Source organism: Pagrus pagrus (genome assembly GCF_965226575.1).
Source record: "Pagrus pagrus genome assembly, contig: HAP1_SCAFFOLD_33, whole genome shotgun sequence".
Lineage (NCBI taxonomy): Eukaryota > Metazoa > Chordata > Actinopteri > Spariformes > Sparidae > Pagrus > Pagrus pagrus.
In genome coordinates, this window is record NW_028175430.1 from 225,113 (window position 1) to 243,922 (window position 18,810).

The 18,810-nt window shown below is 38.8% G+C and overlaps 2 protein-coding genes and 1 long non-coding RNA gene across 3 annotated transcripts; all 3 read left to right on the top strand.

The window, feature by feature from the left end:
• Nucleotides 1-208: 208 nt before the first annotated feature.
• On the top strand, nt 209-4,187 carry LOC311253689. The gene is made up of 6 exons (XR_014621813.1): nt 209-1,185; nt 1,471-1,672; nt 1,801-1,917; nt 2,999-3,198; nt 3,295-3,442; nt 3,530-4,187. It is a non-coding gene; the product is annotated as an uncharacterized lncRNA (long non-coding RNA).
• A 1,457-nt stretch (nt 4,188-5,644) lies between these two features.
• On the top strand, nt 5,645-11,868 carry LOC311253699 (uncharacterized protein). Its single transcript, XM_084384194.1, has 17 exons — nt 5,645-5,787; nt 5,923-6,081; nt 6,262-6,306; nt 6,416-6,508; nt 6,605-6,679; nt 7,408-7,496; nt 7,595-7,697; nt 7,819-7,935; nt 8,040-8,191; nt 8,346-8,492; nt 8,828-8,888; nt 9,016-9,144; nt 9,289-9,384; nt 10,876-10,951; nt 11,166-11,317; nt 11,549-11,659; nt 11,802-11,868. The coding sequence occupies exons 1-12, from the start codon at nt 5,659-5,661 to the stop codon at nt 9,085-9,087; spliced, it is 1,242 nt and encodes a 413-aa protein (XP_084240320.1). The 5' UTR covers nt 5,645-5,658; the 3' UTR covers nt 9,088-9,144; nt 9,289-9,384; nt 10,876-10,951; nt 11,166-11,317; nt 11,549-11,659; nt 11,802-11,868.
• Nucleotides 11,869-12,154: 286 nt separating this feature from the next.
• Nucleotides 12,155-18,789, top strand: LOC311253696 (uncharacterized protein). Its single transcript, XM_084384192.1, has 15 exons — nt 12,155-12,332; nt 13,201-13,367; nt 13,466-13,688; nt 13,902-13,974; nt 14,062-14,336; nt 14,724-14,807; nt 14,896-14,975; nt 15,336-15,413; nt 15,537-15,742; nt 15,858-15,957; nt 16,058-16,220; nt 16,323-16,420; nt 16,670-16,817; nt 17,109-17,235; nt 17,900-18,789. Exons 1-15 carry the CDS (start codon nt 12,300-12,302, stop codon nt 18,250-18,252), a joined length of 2,208 nt encoding a protein of 735 aa, XP_084240318.1. The 5' UTR covers nt 12,155-12,299; the 3' UTR covers nt 18,253-18,789.
• Nucleotides 18,790-18,810: the final 21 nt, after the last annotated feature.

Genomic DNA, 18,810 nt, shown 5'->3' on the forward strand with positions numbered 1-18,810 from the left:
ACAGCCAAGTTGCAGTTGCTGTGTTCGAGTTGGAATTATAATACGTTACAATAAGTTGAGGTGAACCGTTCACTTTTTCATAAAAGCCTTAAAATAGGTGGTCAGTTGTATTGTTGTGGCCCCTCAACATTTTTAGAAATGGTGCCATCGAAAAAACGCGTAATGGCGGTTACGACGCTTTTTTTTTTCTAACAACTGTAGCCCACCTGCCAGCCTGACCTTCCAGTCATTGCAGGCAATGAAAGACAAGGGATTAATATCACAGGAGTGGTCTGACCAGTGTGAGAGCATGCATAAAGCTGCCTTAGAAAATGTAGTGGACACAGTATACCCCCTCTTTTATGGTGACATGGGATACTCCAAAAGATGGGTGTTCTTCTCTATATACACTGGCCAGATGGATAACTGGTGCAAATGTGGGCGCACTAGAGTAACCTTTGACTCAGTGTCTGGTAAGTGGAACTGCCAGTGTAGAGGGACTGGGAAATCACATTGTTGTCTCCACCGCATGCTGGCAATGTGGTGGATCTTTCAGGAATCCCCAGATCTTCTCCTGCCTAATTCAGACATCCTGATAAATGACATAGACGATCTGGAAACAGAAATACACATGTTGGAAGCTGAAATTTCAGCGTATGCCGAAAATGACAGAAATGTATGTCAAATGACCAACTATTTGTATACTAAAAAGAAAATCCCACCACTCCAGGAGCTACCAGTGGATCTCAGAAGTAAAGAGAAGGATCCCCCCAATGTTTTCTTTCCAGAAGAGACCACTTGCCCATATTGTCCGGGACCCACACCACCAGATCTACTGCCCTACAACATTATTACCACTCAGGCAACTGTTTATGGCTACACATACATTAAAAAAAGCAAGTGATGTTGATAGTTTAAAAAACATGCATCTGTTTCTGTCTGTCCTTTCTGACTGTCTGTCTGTCTGTCTGTCTATCAGTCATTATGTTACACATACTGTACATATTAAGTCTTCATCTGTGTTTGTTTGTCATCTTGTTTTCATTTGGCCCTAAATGATCTACAGGTATCTCCGTGGCCATCAAGCAGTGTCCCCTATGCAAGAACCATGTGCGTTTTCAGGACTACAAGTCTGGGTTCCACAATTTCAATGACCGTGTCTTCCTGACCCTCCCGTTATGTGAACTTCTGCTTTCTGCATTGACCGTAAGTGTTAATGTTTAGAGTGAAAATCTTTATTGAACGTCATCTGTCATGCAAATAATGATGAACTACTGCCAGGGGCCTTTGTTCTTTATTTTAAGCTACTTTTCATTGAAATTAGACACTATATAATGCTTTACGTGTTATGACATCATTAAATGTACTAACTCTCTATTTTAAGTAGTCGTTGAGGTTATTGGTAACAGAAAAGTTATGTCTCAGGACTGTTGTGTGTGACAACAGCAATTGGATGTATTTTTTTGACTCAGGTTTTTATGCATTTCTCAGAACAAAACCGCTCCTGGTCGCATGCCGTCAACCCTGTCATTCTTCAATGACAACCGTTTCCACCACCAAACTGTTCGAAGAGCTTTTCACCACTTTCTGTCATTGACAGACTTCAGATTCATGTTCAGTTGTTACCAGTGTGGGGACTGCCCTCCAGTTGTTATCGCAGATGCAAACTGGAAGGTAGCCTTTGACATACCAGGTGAGCCTGCAGTGTATACATGAACATCTAACTAAACTTAGTGTTGTTTGCAATTATGCTAATTATCAATAACAGCTATTGTTTATATCATTCTACACTGCTGTTGCTAATATGATGACTTTTTGCAGTCTCTACATTAGAAGAGGCCTGATCCAGAGGTTCTCACAGAAGAAGACCTCAGCATCAACATCAACAGCGCATGGGAACAGCTAGACAGTAAATGATCGCCGAGGGGTTTATATCAGGTTAGTTTATTGCATTAGACATTTAAAGTTCCTATCCTAGGCCCCATAACCACATTTACATGACAAGACAAAAATGGCTCAAGGAAAGGGGATGGGTTTGTCAAACAGAAACTGTTAACATTTGATTTACATTGTTCTTGTACGGAAAATTGAAAACACTTTTGGCATAACTTTGATTTGTTTTTATAAGCTACAAGTGAACTTTTGTGAGGTAATTATTAGCTTATCTGTGTACCTTCATATCAATCAATTGCCTATTCTGAAACGAAAACTGGAAAAAAGAGTGTTCTTTTAATTATGGTTTGTCATCTAATTTGAAAAAGGGAGATATCCTCGCGTTTTCACAAAATACAATAGAATTTGGTAGAATAAGACTAAATTTTTTTTATCACTCACAACCCTCATTTTTCTTCTAAGTATGCATCCAAAAGAATTGAATGGCCTGTACAGAAAATTCACACTGATCTCTCATCACTTGCCTGTGGCCAAAATTATAATCAAAGCTGGACAGGACTATACATACCTGTTATAAAAGTTTACCACATTGTTGCTCGCTTATGCCACAAGAGGGAGTATACCCTTAAGTGAGTTCTGTCCAGAGTAAACTGTTATTCACATAATTCATTTGATATAAAAAGTGCATACAGATCACAGCCATCAGTCCACAACAACGATCATGAATGCTTCCAGTACACTTTTTGCTAGAAATGCTCATTTAAAATCAGCCCAATTTCATATTTTGTAGTAATGAATATAGGACTTTTCTGTTGGCTTACTGCACATGTACTGATTTACATTTTATTTTTGGGACCAAGGTGCTGTCTTCTGTGTTGTTATTTCTTTGAGGGGATTTGTATGTTTTCCCTCATTTAAAGTCACTTATTGTGCATTTTAAGTTTTGTCAAGGTAGCCAGGACTGTGAGTGAGCTAAAGAAAAAACACGTTATTCAGAGTAACCGGAAAACAGTATAATTGGACATACATATCACACGCAGTACACAGGCCTGCATATCTATAAATTACATAGAGTATGTTGTTAATGTTAATGAAAGTTATTTTTATCATTTAAAAATATCCCCAGGTACATCAACTAGAAACCCATATGAGACCAAGACATCATACTCAACATTGGCTCCTTGGATGGGGGAGGATGTTAGAAAGGGGGACATGCTGCCAAAAACAGAGGCAAAGAAAGGCATGAAAAAAAGAAAAGAAGATTCAAAAGTGCCAGCAAAGCAGTTGGATGAAGACACGATTCTGTCCCTGCTTGAATTGAAGAAGGTGTGTTATATTGAAAATGTCAGTAGTTATTTTCGTCATTTATATTGTCTAAACAATGTAATACAAAAAAACTACTACTGTCCAAAACACCCACAGCCTCTAAAGAAAGACCTGCAAGAGGCCTGTAATGCACTTGGTGTCAGTGATGAGGGATCTGTCACTGACCTCGTGAACAGATTGGAGGAGCTCGTCAACTTCAAGGAAGTGTACCCAAAGCTTTTCTTGAAGCTGCAAAAGACTGGAGGTTAGACTTCAAAATGAGATATCTTTAAAATGATTATGTGTCGTTGGTCTTTTTTTCTATGTTTATGCTTTCTTTTATTATTTACAGGTGGAGTACTGCATTTCTCTTGCCCTCATGGAGTGGTCTACTATTTGAACTTTTTGTTCTGGACTGAGTCCGCTAGGGACCATGTTGATGGTTTGCTTAGTTTTAAAGCATTCCCAACATGCTATATCTCAGATGTGTCTGGCCAAGTTGCCAGACACATGAACAATCGAAGCAGGGCGATTGTGTCCACCAACCACAGACAATTTGGCAAGTGCAGCAGAAAAGAAACTCCAAATTGAAATGGCCTGGGTAAAAAACCTCAGTACACATTCCCCCTTACAACCACCAACAAAAAACGATGACCGATGGATACTGCCCCATCCAGTTACCAAAACCACTGAGAGGTACGCATTGTACGACCGTTTCCACCAGAAGAGACCAGAGGAAAGTTTAAGGAGTTTGAACTTGTGCCCCAATTTACGCTCCAAAATAAATTCATCTGTAGCAGAACAGCTGAATCGCGAGTTAGCAGCTACCAGGTACTCGCTCACCCAAATGAACGAGGTACATTTCAAGCAGACAGTGAGGATTTTGTTGGAGATGCACAACTGCTGCATTAACAACAAATTCCTTGATGACATCAGAAAACTGTCATCCGTGCCCCTGACATTGGGTCCGCTGGGCACACTGGTCTTCAGGTCTTCAGGTTTGTTTACATGTTTTCAACAGTGGTCAAATCAAATCAAATCAAATTTTATTTGTATAGCCCAAATTCACAAATCACAGTTTGCCTCAGAGGGCTTTACAATCTGTACAGAGACGACACCCTCTGTCCTTCGACCCTCGATTCGAGTGAGGAAAAACTTGCCCCAAAAAAAAGCCCTTTTAACAGGGGAAAAAAAAAATGCGGAAGAAACCTCAGGAAGAGCCACAGAGGAGGGATCCCTTTCCCAGGACGGACAGACGTGCAATAGATGTCGCATGTACAGAGCAGATCAACGAGATCACGATGTATACAATTATAATGGATGGTTGACAGGAATGAAAGCACATAAAGAGGCATCACAGCAACAACAATGAAATGCACATGGAAATGTGATTACTAGTGATAACAGTAGTAGTGGTTAACGGTAAGGATAGTATGTAGTATTGCATTACAATAATAGTAGTGGAACGTATGTAACAGAGATATGACTAATATTAGCGACAGTAGTGGTGGGTGTCAGGCAGGGCCATGGCAGTAGGCGCATCCATAATCAGGCAGGGCCATAGCAGTAGGCGCATCCACGATCCACGAACCGGGCGCGGCCAGGATCCATGGGAGCCTGTAGGACTAGAGAGCACAAGGACTCCGGGGAAGAAGTGAAGTCAGTGACATGCAGAGATGGGGCATGTATACAGGCATAATGTATACAGATGGAGAGGAGAGGAGGAGAGAGAAGCTCAGTGTGTCATTTGTCCCCCGGACTAGGCCTATAGCAGCATAACTAGCTAAAGAGCTGGTCCAAGACAGGCCTGGGCCAGCCCTAACTATAAGCTCTATCGAAAAGGAAGGTCTTAAGTCTACTCTTAAAGGTAGAGAGGGTGTCTGCCTTCCGGACCAAAACAGGAAGATGGTTCCACAGAAGAGGAGCTTGATAACTGAAGGCTCTGGCTCCCATTCTGCTTTTGGAGACTTTAGGAACTACAAGTAAGCTTGCGTTCTGGGAGCGCAATGCTCTAGTTGGGTAATAGGGTAGTATGAGCTCCTGGAGATATGATGGTGCCTGACCATTAACAGCTTTGTAAGTGAGGAGAAGGATTTTAAACTCTATTCTTGATTTCACAGGGAGCCAGTGCAGAGAGGCCAATACAGGAGTAATATGATCTCTTTTCTTAGTTCCTGTCAGTACACGTGCTGCAGCATTCTGGACCAGCTGGAGACTCAAGTGGTGTGTTTAGTATATGGGAGTAGAAATATAGGAGTTGTATTATAAAAAACATTGTGACACTATGAACCACCCGCACAACTATGACAGTGAAAAACTAAAATTCTGTATTTCTGTGATCACAGCACACAGGATGCAACCTATTGCATTGCTCTTCCATTATTTAACAACCGAGGACATGCAATACACCCTTACATTATAAATAACACCGCTGTTAAGGAATAGTGCCTTTATACATGTGTAAAGACCAAATAATAATATATGGGACACTGCCACTTCCACCGCAGTGGGACACTGCCACTTCCACCGCCACCTATTGCTGTTCCAGCAGACAAGGTCCAAGACATCACTTTTCAGGCCAGCAACTACAGCATATCTGAAGAGGACAAGGTTAGTAGCTGCATCTGATGTTTTTCACATAAAAACAGTTTGAAAATCGTACAATGTGAACATAACTTTTCTCATTTTGTACTTCCATAATGATTATGAATTGTATAAGCTAATAGAAAACACTGCTGTTTGTAGAGCACTTTGAAAAGTCTTCTAACTGGATCTCGGGACGAAAATCAAGTTTTGACTAAAATCGGGAGAAAGTTCCAGATTTCAATAAAAGACATTAAGAGTGTTTGCCCTCTGGATTTACTGGACGACACCTCATGGACGATGCCGTGGCTGACAGATGATGTGAGTATGACAGTACTGTTAACATTATTAAATCTATTAAGACGTATATGTTTACAGTCAGACATGCAGTCTGACTAAAGATAAATGCTGTGGCTCATGTCAGTGTGCACTCAAGTGTGTGGTGACAATTTTTATGTGCTAAATCCTGCAAAAACTGATATCACCATCTTTTTTATTCAGGCTGTCAATTTCAGAGTGGCACAGATTACACGGGCCTGCAGTAAGGTAATATGAAGTACTTGTGTGTATGCTTTTGTCAATTCTGAACAAACACAACATCCTCAGTAAAGGTAGGAGACAGTAACACTTATAAATCTTTATCCCCACTGCACAGTCTGTGAGTTTGGCTCACTTTGACAACATTCTGTGGAGTCGGGACTGGATAAGAAATGGCCATGTCCAGGACAAAACTGTCAAACACTTAAAGGTGGGTTTGCCATTCTTGAAAGATGTATGTCTTTACAATCTGTCTTTTTAACATGGACATTTAATACTGAAATCGCTATTGTCTCCACTGCACTAGACTGCAGACCGAATATTTCTGCCAAGGCTTGTGGGTCACAGCACTCCTGAGACTGGAAACCACTTTATCCTTTGGGTAGGCCAACATGACAGCACATCAACCATGTCATAAAAATGATGTTAAACACATGTATATCACTATAATTATTCAAAAGAGATGCTTGGACCATGTTTGCTGCAGCAAAGTGTTAGCAACATGTTAAATTTGTGTGTAATTTTACTTCAAGAATTAAAGTGAACAGCAGGTAAACAGTAGCCAAAGTAGTATAAAAGTTATCACCCAAACATGCATTCAGAATGAAGAATGCAATAAACATATGATGCTATATTTGAAATACTATGCAAGAAATGTTTAACACTTATATTAATAAATAACACAAATAATAAGTGTAATGTGAGACATTTTATCAGTTACTAAAGGGGAGTTTTGCATTCCCCCATGGTAGTTGAGCTCATATTTGACATGTAAATATGCATTTTTATCTTTTAAGAAGACAATCATATTTACTCAAGTCCAGCATATAAATATAGGTCTCACACAGTGGACATGCTGCAATAAAAAAGTCATAGAACATTAGGTAAGAACATTTGTAATGATGTACTGTATAATTGATATGTTATTTTGTATAGCCTTAATGGTGTGATAAGACAGAGACTGATGGACAATATATAAATGTATAAATGCACCGATAACTTGGTTAGAAAGTTATCACTGTGGCTATCAAAAGCATTACTTTTTCTCTGTAAGACAAAACAAAAGATGTAACTGCAGATATATGTGCTTCTGGTATCTTTATGACTTAGGTACTAGACTTCTCAAACAAAGAATTGAGATTGTACGATTCTTTGAGGATTCAAACAACAATGACAGATGACGACATGGCTCTTCTGAGGTGAGAAGTGAAGACACAAAATTCAGAGGGTGGTTCAAAAATTTAGGCAAGGGAATTACTGTCATAGAAATGTGACCCCTTATGTTTTGTTATCAAAGTAATGTCTTCAGAAACCACGGAGGTCTCAAGGGATGGAAGGTCACATTCCCAAAGCAGTGGAGGCTGAGAGACCATGATAACTGTGGGATCTTTGTGTGCTCGGTAAGTAAACTGTTTCAGCTTTGTAGGAGCTGTCATCATTTGTAAAACACACAAACAGGATGACAACAAGAAATAACTGTTTTGTATGCCATTTGTGACTATGTTTTTATCCCAAAAAAAGGCAGCTGAGAATGAGGTCCAAAACAGAGATGTCAGCAATGACGATCTCTCCCTCAACCAGTGTCGAACTCTAAGAAGACACAATGCGGCTGAGATGATAAAAGGCCTGAGTGTTCAGGTCAGATATATTAAACTTTTCGCTTAAAGCCAATGTTTACTCAAAGAGAATTCAGAGTAATGTTATTTATGTTTTTATTTTTTTATTTTTTGTCATTCACACAGACTTTCCCACTCACCAAAGAAGACCTGGAAAAAATAAAATTTGAGGAGGACAGGATTCAGCAACAGGAAAAAAAAGCAAGCGACTCCAACTGTCATTGCTTAGCCTGGGAAAAACAAGCCTGCGTGTTTCAGCGGGTAACTGGCTCAAAGAGGTATTGAAGAAAGAAATTGAACAGCAATACGCAGCATTTGTGTAATGATTAATGCCAAGTGTTTGATACAAAAGTAGAGCATAATAAAGGTGTCTACAGTTTTAAGATAAATATAGTCGAATAAGCTGATAGACTGTTTCGATTTGTCTTGTAGAACACTCCACAGTCAAGTGAAAAACTTTTCTTGGCTCGAGTGTAAAAGCTGTGGAGGTTGGATACATTTTGAATGCGCAGGTGTGCAAGGAGACTGGACCACCAGAGAGTTCCATTGTGGTTGTGATCGCGACATGACTACATATCTGTAAGTATATGACACATGCTCATGTTCCATTAAATAACCTAAAAAAAAAAATTAAATAAATAAAAAAAACCTAATAAAATATCTCAAATAATTTGCTGTAATTTTATCGTTCTGTCATTACTGTATGAAATATGACCATAATTTGTTGAACAGTGATGTTTTTAAATTGTGCTAGTAGTACGGTACTTTAGCAAGCTGACTTTCAAAGAAATTACAATGTTTTTAAGTGTTGTCCTCCAGCTCAAAAGTCAATTAGGAACATTTTCTCAAATACATGTCTTTGCTATATTGCAATTACAAGCCGACCTCATAGTTCATGCTTTTACTTCTTGCAGGGATAAAGATATTGTGGAATCCACCCAGGCAGACAGCATTTTGACTGACAAAGAGATCAAGGTATTACTGACAGATTTCCCTTTTTGGGTTTGGGGTTTGGTTTGAAAGAATAATGACATCCTTTTTCAAACCTGACATGTTGCTTTTTAAAGGTATTTGGACTGATTAAACTATTTTGTATTCTCAGTGTTTGGAGATAGATCTTCTGTCAGGTCGCATTCTGTCAAACAGAATGTACCTGTTCAGGAACACAGGATAAGACCCAACACTGAAAGCATTCTATGCTGACCACCTGTCTGTTTTTGACGACATAAAGGTAAAGATTATACATGCATGTAATGCTAATATATTAATAAACACCTTACAAATGAAAAAAATAGTTCATGGTGTCTCTACGTATGAAACGCATACAATATGAAAATAAAGGCAAATATTAATGTTGTCATTATCAATATTTCAGACAGGAGAACTCATTGTCAGGTTAGAAGGGCTTGTTGCCAAACAAGTGGCTGTTGCTGAAAGAGATGCCTACTTAATTGAGGTCATTTTGCCAGAGGTAAGTACAACATAATTTTTTGTATCCAAGTTAGACAAATAAAAAGTTAATTATTTCTTGCCCGGGGGATTAAATGAATTGTGACAATAAAACCACAATGACAAATAAAATAAAAAATTGTTCCAGGTAGTCATCGAGTGGCTAACACAGCGGTTCAGCATCTGCCGGTATGAAGCAGAATGTGTTCTGCTAAGTACCACCTTTTTGTGGAACAAGATGGAATGGTAATGTATTAACATTTAGAAACAGTATTTGCAAGTCAGGGTTAGGGTTAGGGTTAGGGTTAGGTGAGTGGTAAAGCATAGGGCAATATTTCAAGTCTGTCTTCTATTTATGTAGCGTTACCCATCCAAATTTGTCAAATCAAGTGGATATTTGATAACAGTAGTCCATTTTTGTATAAAAACATTTACTGTGTAAAAGTGTCAATATATTTTTTTAAAACAACAGAACGTCTAAAAATGGCACAAAAATACACATCTCAAAATAAAAAACATTTTGAATTTCTAACAGAAGCCCCTAGAGCAATTTTGAAGAAAATAAAGTCTATGTCATTTTCTAATACATTAAGCAATGACATTATTGCAGCATCACAAATGTCACAAATTAGTATAGTGATCAACAATCATCCCGTACCACGAGATCTCGCGATATAAAATCGTTAAACTATTTTTCGTGGAGGTTAAAAGCTGTCTCGCGATATGAGTAGCTACAGAACAAATGCAGAGCGGCAGCTCGTATAACGGAGTCTGACGTTCAACTGGCAACATTTAGAGTGCTTGGTGGAAGCAATAAGCGGCACACGGTGACAGACAAGACGGGAACAACATGTAAGCACTATTATAAGCACTAATACTACAAAATAGTGCCGTACACTGCGGCTAACACGAGCACTATGCAAAGACACCCACAGATAGCATAGCCGAAGTTTTACAAGCATCTGCGAGTGACTGCGAGCTTCAGATGCTAAACCATGGTGTTGCTACTGTGACCGACAATTTACGCAAATTGTCGTTGTAGTTGTAGCCAGCTGTCTTTATCACGCTTGAACAAAAAATGTGTCAGTCTGTGTTTGCACTTTAAGTATTGAGAGACTATTATTATTATTATTATTATTATTATTATTATCTATTAATTTCTCATTTGAATTTATGGAAAGGAGTTCAGTAACAAGGTCACACACTAGAACTGAAATGACGTTCATTACAAGATAAGAACTATTTAAAACATTTCACGATGGATCAGCATTGTTTTGCATTTTGTGCAAACACTATTTTTCCAGTCACATATTTCATCATTGAAGTTGTCTTTGCAAATAGTGTTCAAAAAACGTCTCATTCTCGTGAACCCAAAATCATGTAGTGTCTCTGTCATGAGCTGGGTGTATCATCACACCACTGTTTTTCAACTAATCACGAAAGAGTTCAAGTGCTGCAGTTACATATTCAAGCTTCCACAAATAAACTTAATGCCTTTTCCATGACTTGGCAGGTTGGAAAGTGGAACTGCCCCAGGTGCCAAATGTGTGCAGACAACAGGAGGGCCTCACACAACGCACTTTGAGGAGGTACTTTATTATTCAATGATAACTACAATTTTTACTTGCATAGTAATTACCAGTCATAAGCGATCATCATCATTCACTGACATTTTGTGCAACCCAACACATCCACATATATGCCAAAAGGTACAAAGTACATCAGTGTTCTAATTTGGATAAATACTCAAGTAAAGTTTTGGTGCAGTAATTTTTAAAATTTTATTTGAATTTGTCTGCACAGCTTTCTGATGAACTTCTTGTGGAGGTGTTTCTGGAAGTCATCCTCATGGAAGGAGATGGCCATCGCAAAGATTGCACTTGTATGCAAGACGTTTAGGGACATTGTATCAAGTAAATGGTTCCGGAAGAGAGCACATTACAGATGGCTACAAAGTAAGTAACAATAACGTAAGCAAATGTATATACAGTGCCTATAAAAAGTATTCCCATAAGCTTTGGCTGGTGAAGAACCCGGGCAACAGTTGTTGTATACAGAGTCTCTCCCATTTCAGCTGCTGAAGCTTTTAACTCCTTCAGAGTAGTCATAGGTGTCTTGGTGGCCTCCCTCACTAGCCTCCTTCTGTGTTTTAATTATGTATTAATGTGTTGTTTTTTTCTCAATAGGTGTTGTGAATCTTCAAAAGTTTTCTTCTGCTTTTCAAGAAGAACTCAAAAGCATGTACACTATTGAACCTTGCACTGCCTGTGGATTGCTATACAAATCCTTCCCTGGAGGTATAAATGCCAGTTTTCTGATTCATAACAGTGCGCTCAGTTGCAGTTTTTTGGCTTTGTTGAGCTACATTTCATATCAGCAAACACCTGTAATGTGTTGTAATGTCAACCTTAACTGTTCATATCTCTCTTCTTCTTCAAGGATATATTGGGCAAGGGAGGAGAGTATGGAGCCAGAACGGTGACTTTAAAATTTGGCATCCAAAAAAAAACTTGGCATTGAAAACAAAACCAGTACTGAAAAAGGAAACATTGGCATTGAAACATTTGTATTGAAAACAGTTGTATTGGCATTGAAACAAGTATTGGCACTGAAAAAGGAAACTAATTAAAATAATTAAAATCTGAAAATCTTATTATTTTATTTTATTGGGATTTTTTGTATTTTTCAATGACAATCTTGAGATTTTTTCTTCATGTCACTTTTTTTTCAGTGACAGATTTTTTTACAATGTCAGTATTTTTTCAGTGTCACTGATTTTCAGTTTCAACTTTCTGTCACTGTTTTGGCGTCGAGAGGGAGGGGTCTGAGGGGAGGGGCAAGTAGAGCGTGGTTTGCATATAATTTGCATATCGGCATCCTGAAGAAGTGCGCAACCCGCCATCAGCCCGAAGCCTCTGGCATGGTGGCATTGCTAAAATGTCCAGTCCACCGGGAACTTCCAAACCGCAAGTAAGTCTGTTTTTTTTCTCTGCTATTTACATGTTTATTCACATGCAACCTGGCCTGTTTGGTTAGCTTTTAACGGCCGTTATGTTGTTTTTGTAGAGGTCCGCTGGAACATGTAAGTTTCTAACATTAGCCGTGTTGGCTAACTTAACCTGTGGTTAATGCAGGATCAAAAATAAACACCCGCCAAGCGCCGAACACGGCTAAAAGTCGGTTTTGGCAGAAAAATAAATTAATGTCATGTGTCACCGGCCTGGCGGTAAATACTTGTTGCTGCCAAGTAATAATACATCACAACAGCGGCTAACAGTAACATAGCCTGGGACGTTAACATTGACATGATAAACAGCAGGGCTTCGGCTGTGTAGTTAAGCTACTGACATCCCCAGCACACGCACACACACACCATACAGAGTCTCATCTTTGAGCCGCTAGCTCAGCTTCAACGCAGGTATGCCACAATAACTCTTACAAGGGCCGCGAATTTGCTTCTGGTGACGATAAAAATGTTCCAGCGGACTCTGTTTCCAGCGCGGTCATGGAGAGTCTGAGCAGCTAACTTACTGAGCTGTGACTACCAGCTCTGCTTTTCTCAGTTTACCTGCCACTGACAGATGAGCCAGAAAGTTAAATGTGGACCCTGAGTAAATGGTAGCTAATGTTAAGTCTCCAGCCCTGTGATGTTTTGCCGTTGTGTTTTTCACAAAGACCCTGGCCGAGTGAAAGTTAACTTTAAACGGCTGTTGTGCTGGTTTGGCAGCGGTCCACTGAAACCAATGCTAAGTTATTAGGTGTTGGCTAGCTAATCTGTGGTTAATGATAGTTAGCGTTAATTCTCCAGCCCTGTGATGTCTCTTTTCTTTTTCTTTAGGAGTTAGAGGCCAGTGTTATTGCTGCTGCACAAGGCCTCATAAACGTGCTAACGCAAAATATTCAGCAGCATCACACCCCAGCACAGCAGAATCCAGTGCAGTCACATGAGCAACAGAATCGACAAGCACAAACAACAAAACAAACAGTGCAGGAGGAGATGACCAGGTGTTTAATTTATTTGTGATCATATGTTTGACTTATTTGATGGAAAATTATATTTCATAATGTTGATTTATTTTCATCTGTTAACCTCCCACATGCAGGTCATTTCCTGGCTTCTTTACCAAAAGGAAAGGCAAAAACCGCTTTTCACCCTTACAAACCACTCAAGGGAAGCCGAAAGTCTGTAAGCCATTCAGTGTGTATGTATATTTGGTGAATAAGGGCTGTACCAGCACGCCTTCTGCACCTGAAGAGCTGGAGTTGAGCCAAGCAGGGTTGGGGAAGAGGTCCCTCACTTTGACGGATGATATGAGCCATGCAATGGTATTGCAACCACTCTTTAAATTTAAGTTAATCATAATTTTGGCATTACAGTCCAACTGCATGCACACTATTAAACTTGTCAATATACAGTAGTTATTGTGATGCTATTACTATACAAAACAATTTAAAGTATTAGTTATAAATACTTTTATTCGTTTTATTATACTGTCCTTTTTTAACCGCCTTTTCCCATTTCTGTTATTGATTTCTCAGGTAAATAAAATTCTCATTGAAGAATATCCCAAAATGGAGGGGGTGGAAGGGTGGTTGTTCTACAAGGCTTCAGGTGCATACCATTTTCAAACACCTTTCCTTTGGATGGTGCAGGAACACCAACATTCAGAACTCTTTCTCTCACTTTCTGTATTTGCAGGTGGCCACGGTAGAAGAAAATTGCTTGCCATTCCTCCTGATGTAGACGGGTATACAGGTAGACTGATTCGCAGTGTTTCGGGTGCTGGGAAGACGACCATGTACATTGTTCCACTGCAGCAGGACCTTGATCTTACTCCACTGCCATCTGATGCCACTGAATTTCAAAAAATGCCTAAGGCTGCATGCCAAGTGTGCAAAGAAAACATGCCTCTGCATATCCTAGCATTGCACATCGAGGGTTGTATGGAGTCTGCAGCAGATGATGATGATGAGGTAAATGCATATAACAGAGAAGATATGGCGAAACAGTACATATATTTGGGAATCACAGTGTAATAAATGGTAAAATACCATCACATTGTTTTGTAGATGGTAACACTATTTCATAACACATAAAACATATCTCAATATCTTATATATAAACTATACTCCTAACAATGATACATTTGAACTTTACGAAGCAAGAATTAAACCCTGTACTGTAATAATTCAGAACATCATGAAGTGCTCTGAGTTCCTCAGATGTTTTTTATAGACAGTTGAGATAATACACTGTTTGCAAAAAAGTGTCCGGAAATTTTTATTGTTTCTATGTATGTCGTAGCATTGATTATTTCTCCTCCTATGTATTTATGGATACAGCTGTTTGTTACTTTACAGGACTGGCAGAATGAGTTCGAGGTTCTTTCTGTCACAAACTCACCACTTGCGCACCCTAACAAAGAGTCCAGAGATTGTGGCCAGGTAATGATTTTGAGCTGATATCTTGAAAGATATGTAAAATTGCAGACAGAGACCTTGTGCAATTGATTTGAATATCTGTTGTCTACAGGATAGAAAGGAATGCCCTATATGTTGTGGCTGCTTTCCATCAGATGAAATTGTTCTGCATGCAAGCCTGTGTGGGGAAAGGTTTGCCATTCTATCATGTTATCATACATTTTATTTCCCCAACATATTGTCTTTGTTAAAGCTGTGTCTCCTTGTAATATATCTACTATGCACTATATCAGGGATTTGGGATTAATTTAAATATAATTTGCATCTTTATTTTAGCCTTCATAATGCACAAGAAATGCTGTGATAACACAAGAGTGTAATGGCAAGGTTACTCAATGGGCATCTAGGTTGACACATAGGTCCAAAATAACATCAGTAGAATGCCTTTTTACCATTGTTTTTCAGGTGTGCTGAAACATAAACATTGATATATTATACTGAATATTACATACAAATTGAATGTTTTAATGTGTTTTTGTTGATCCTTGTCAGTCTACAGGACATGTTGAACTACAGTACAGACAGCTGTGTGCTACGGGAGGGAAGCGTATCTATGGCCGATATGTCTAGGTGATTTTTTACCCCCATCTTTTTTCATCAGTCATTTGTTTTCCTACGGTGTCATTAAATTCAAAGTTAAGTAATTGATTTTTCTCTCTTTTTTTTTCTTTTTTTCTTGCTGCTTTTTAATAGTGACGATGATGTCCTCCAGTGGCTTGCAAGCCAAGTAGATGCAAGCAAAGATTTTAAGATCTGCATCACCCGGGACAACCTCGTCCAAAGAGGCCTAATTCAGTGGCAGAGACAGAAGAAGGGCTCCCCTGTCAACAAACTCAATGTGACTTTCATTGGCGAAGCTGGAATCGACACTGGAGCATTAAGCAAAGAATTTTTGACTGGTAATGTATCTTTTATGACAATCTCTCGCACCAAACACTACTGAAATCAGGTTCATAGGTACAATATTTTTTTATTTACTGAACGGTGTTTTCTGTCATCATTTATTGTATTTAGAAATGATGCATGGCATTGAGAGGCGATTGTTTGAGGGCAGTGGCAAGAAGGGAAAGAGTCCTGTCTACTCTATGTGTGACCTAGAAAATGGTTTCTACAGGTTTGCATTGTTTCCTAGTTATCCTACATTATGCAGTTTATGCAAGTAAAAGTAAAAAGTCACAATTACAATGTCTGCACTGTTTGTTGATGACATGCAGAACTGCAGGAGAAGTGTTTTCTGTCAGCCTAGCTCAGGGTGGCCCAGCACCATGCTTCTTCAGAAATTGGTGTTACCAGTTTCTTGCAACAGGGGACTTTGATGCTCTGCAGCTGACCAAAGATGATGTGGATGATCTTGAATATGCCTCACTCATAGAAAAGGTGAGTACATCTGCTATGAACAACTGTGCAAGACCATTAAAGGCTTTTCTTAGTGTACAGTATTTCATTGCTATACTGTTAATAAATTTGTTGTAATTTTAGGTGGAGGCAGCAACTGATCTGACACAGTTGACAGATGAAATCGTGAGTTGTGGTTACACTGGTTTGCTAAAGATGGACCGAAAGGACAGAATCATAAGGTCCGTACTTATTTTCCAGAGTACAATTTTTATTTTTATATAATTCATTTTGATGCACCCAGCATCAGTAGCCACTATAACAGAATAGTATTATTACTGTTTTTAGAAATGCAGCATTTGAACTTAAAATATAAATTTGTACAGCCTTGTCTTAGTCTTAATTTAGTTGTGTGGAAAAAAGCATGTATTTCCCTTTTGTTTATGGGTCTTCTGCAAATCAAGACAAACTTTGTTCCCTGTTCTCAATAGAGCCATTGTTCTGCATGCTACAATGCGTCTGACTCCTATGCTTCAGCAAATTAGAAATGGGATGAAGGTCTACAACCTTCTGGATGTGATTGGGAAGCATCAAACTCTCTGCTCAAACCTGTTTGTCCCCAAAGAGGACGATGACAGAGTAAGGATTCTGGGCATTAAATCATCCAGATTTGCTTTACTGCTATGACTTGATAATATGCTTAGAAACCCTACAGGATGTAGTAGTAGAGCTGCATCTCTTTATGATTGATACCATTATCTTTTTATGACTTTCTGTTATTGCTTTGCTTAACCTTTTTTGTTTTTGAAGAATACAAAGTCATATGTAATGTGGACCTGTGGTCTTTTTTCAAAGTTTCTATGTGTTCCTATATGTGTAGTCAACCCTCCTCCTTTTTTCCCCCCTTTTGCCCCCCCCCCCCCCCCCCAGCCGGATGCTGATTACATAATGAGTATCCTAGTGCCTGAGCTGAGTGAGAAGGGAAGTCCAAGGCAAGCAAGAGAAAATGCCATCATCAACTTCCTCCAGGACTTTCTACAAGACCTGGAAAACACAGGTTTGACTTAACCTGTCTTTCTCACATTTTAAAGTACTATACATATTTGCCATGCAAACAGCTGTTACCTAAAATGAGTAGAGCAGAATATGATTCCATGTACATGACCTACATTTGGCACTTATTATAGCACTCCACCAAAAAGGACCATCAATAGATTTCCTTTTTAGAAACATTAATTTTGTGGGTAATGGCGGGTGGCAATGCTTATGGCAAAATGGTCCAGGTTTTGAACTTCACTAGAGCCTTTCTGGACTTTGCCCTCCACAGCCCAAAGACGTAAGTAATAGATCAAAATACATGTTTCTTAAGAAAAAAAAAAATTCCCAGAATGCAGGAATATTGTTTAAGCTTATGTGTCCCCTCCAATGTTGAATGGAAACATATGCCTGTGGTGACAACATAGTACACTACAAATGTAATCAAAAGATTTCATACTGTATACCTGGTATTCTTTTGGATTACATTATTCTAGGACTATTCCTACCTTTTGTTTTTATCTTTCAGTTATGTCAGTGTATATTAAATAGAAATGAATGCAGTAGGGTTAGTTGAAATAGGCCTTTGGGATTAATCGTGCAAATTGGTAAATAGGGTTGGCTTCTTGCAGTGTTGGATTTTTACTCCATTGTAATGAAATACTCTGATTTGTTTTATCATGCAGATCAGAATGAAGACCAGAAAATGTGTGAGCCTCTGACCCAAGAGGAGCTGCTAAGTGAAGGGCACTGGAATCAACAAAAGCACGCAAGCCTGTCTGTCCCAACAGTAATGCAGTGGTTAACTGGACAAAGGCACAAGCCCCTTCTTCCATCAGAGAGGGCAGATTTTAAAATAAATCTAATATTTGAACACCACTGTAATGAGAAAATGCCTGGTCACCACATTTGTTTCCCACTTGTAAGTGCCTGCACAAATACAATAACTATTCCTGTCGAACATATGAAAACATACACAGAGTTCAGAGATATAATGACAGTAGCAATCAGAATGGGTAGAGACTTCGGTCGTGTGTAGAGGTCATGTTTTGTGACCACTGATGTTTACTTGAAAGTCAGCCAGTATTGTGAATTTTTTTTGGCATTTTTGTTAAATCTGTTCAGTGAGCTATTTATTGTTCTGTGAGAGTCTTAATAAAAAAAATACAGATAGCAAATACAGATAAGTCAAACCATAAAAACAGCTCAATATTACGGTTTGGTTCTTCACACTTGATTCTCCCATTGCATTGTTTTTTTAGTTTGGGATCACTGCTAACAGTTTATTTGAAAAAAGGTCATTTAAGAACTCTGTATTTGCATTTTGTTTACAGCGCACTGACAAATGTACATGTAATGTAAAACCTTGAAATGTGATGCTGTTCCTCAAATTACAAGGTTACGTGTACTATTGAAAAGTTGAAATTGTTCAGTCTTCCACATACACATTAGTTTCAACATGTGTATGGCAAATTCATGTCATTTAAGTGAAATCAACTTTGTGGGGGTTTGGATTTTTTACTAAATCGTCAGCAAAAATTAACTTGACAACAATAAATATGGACATAATGCGGTCTGTGGCCTTTATCATTTTTTC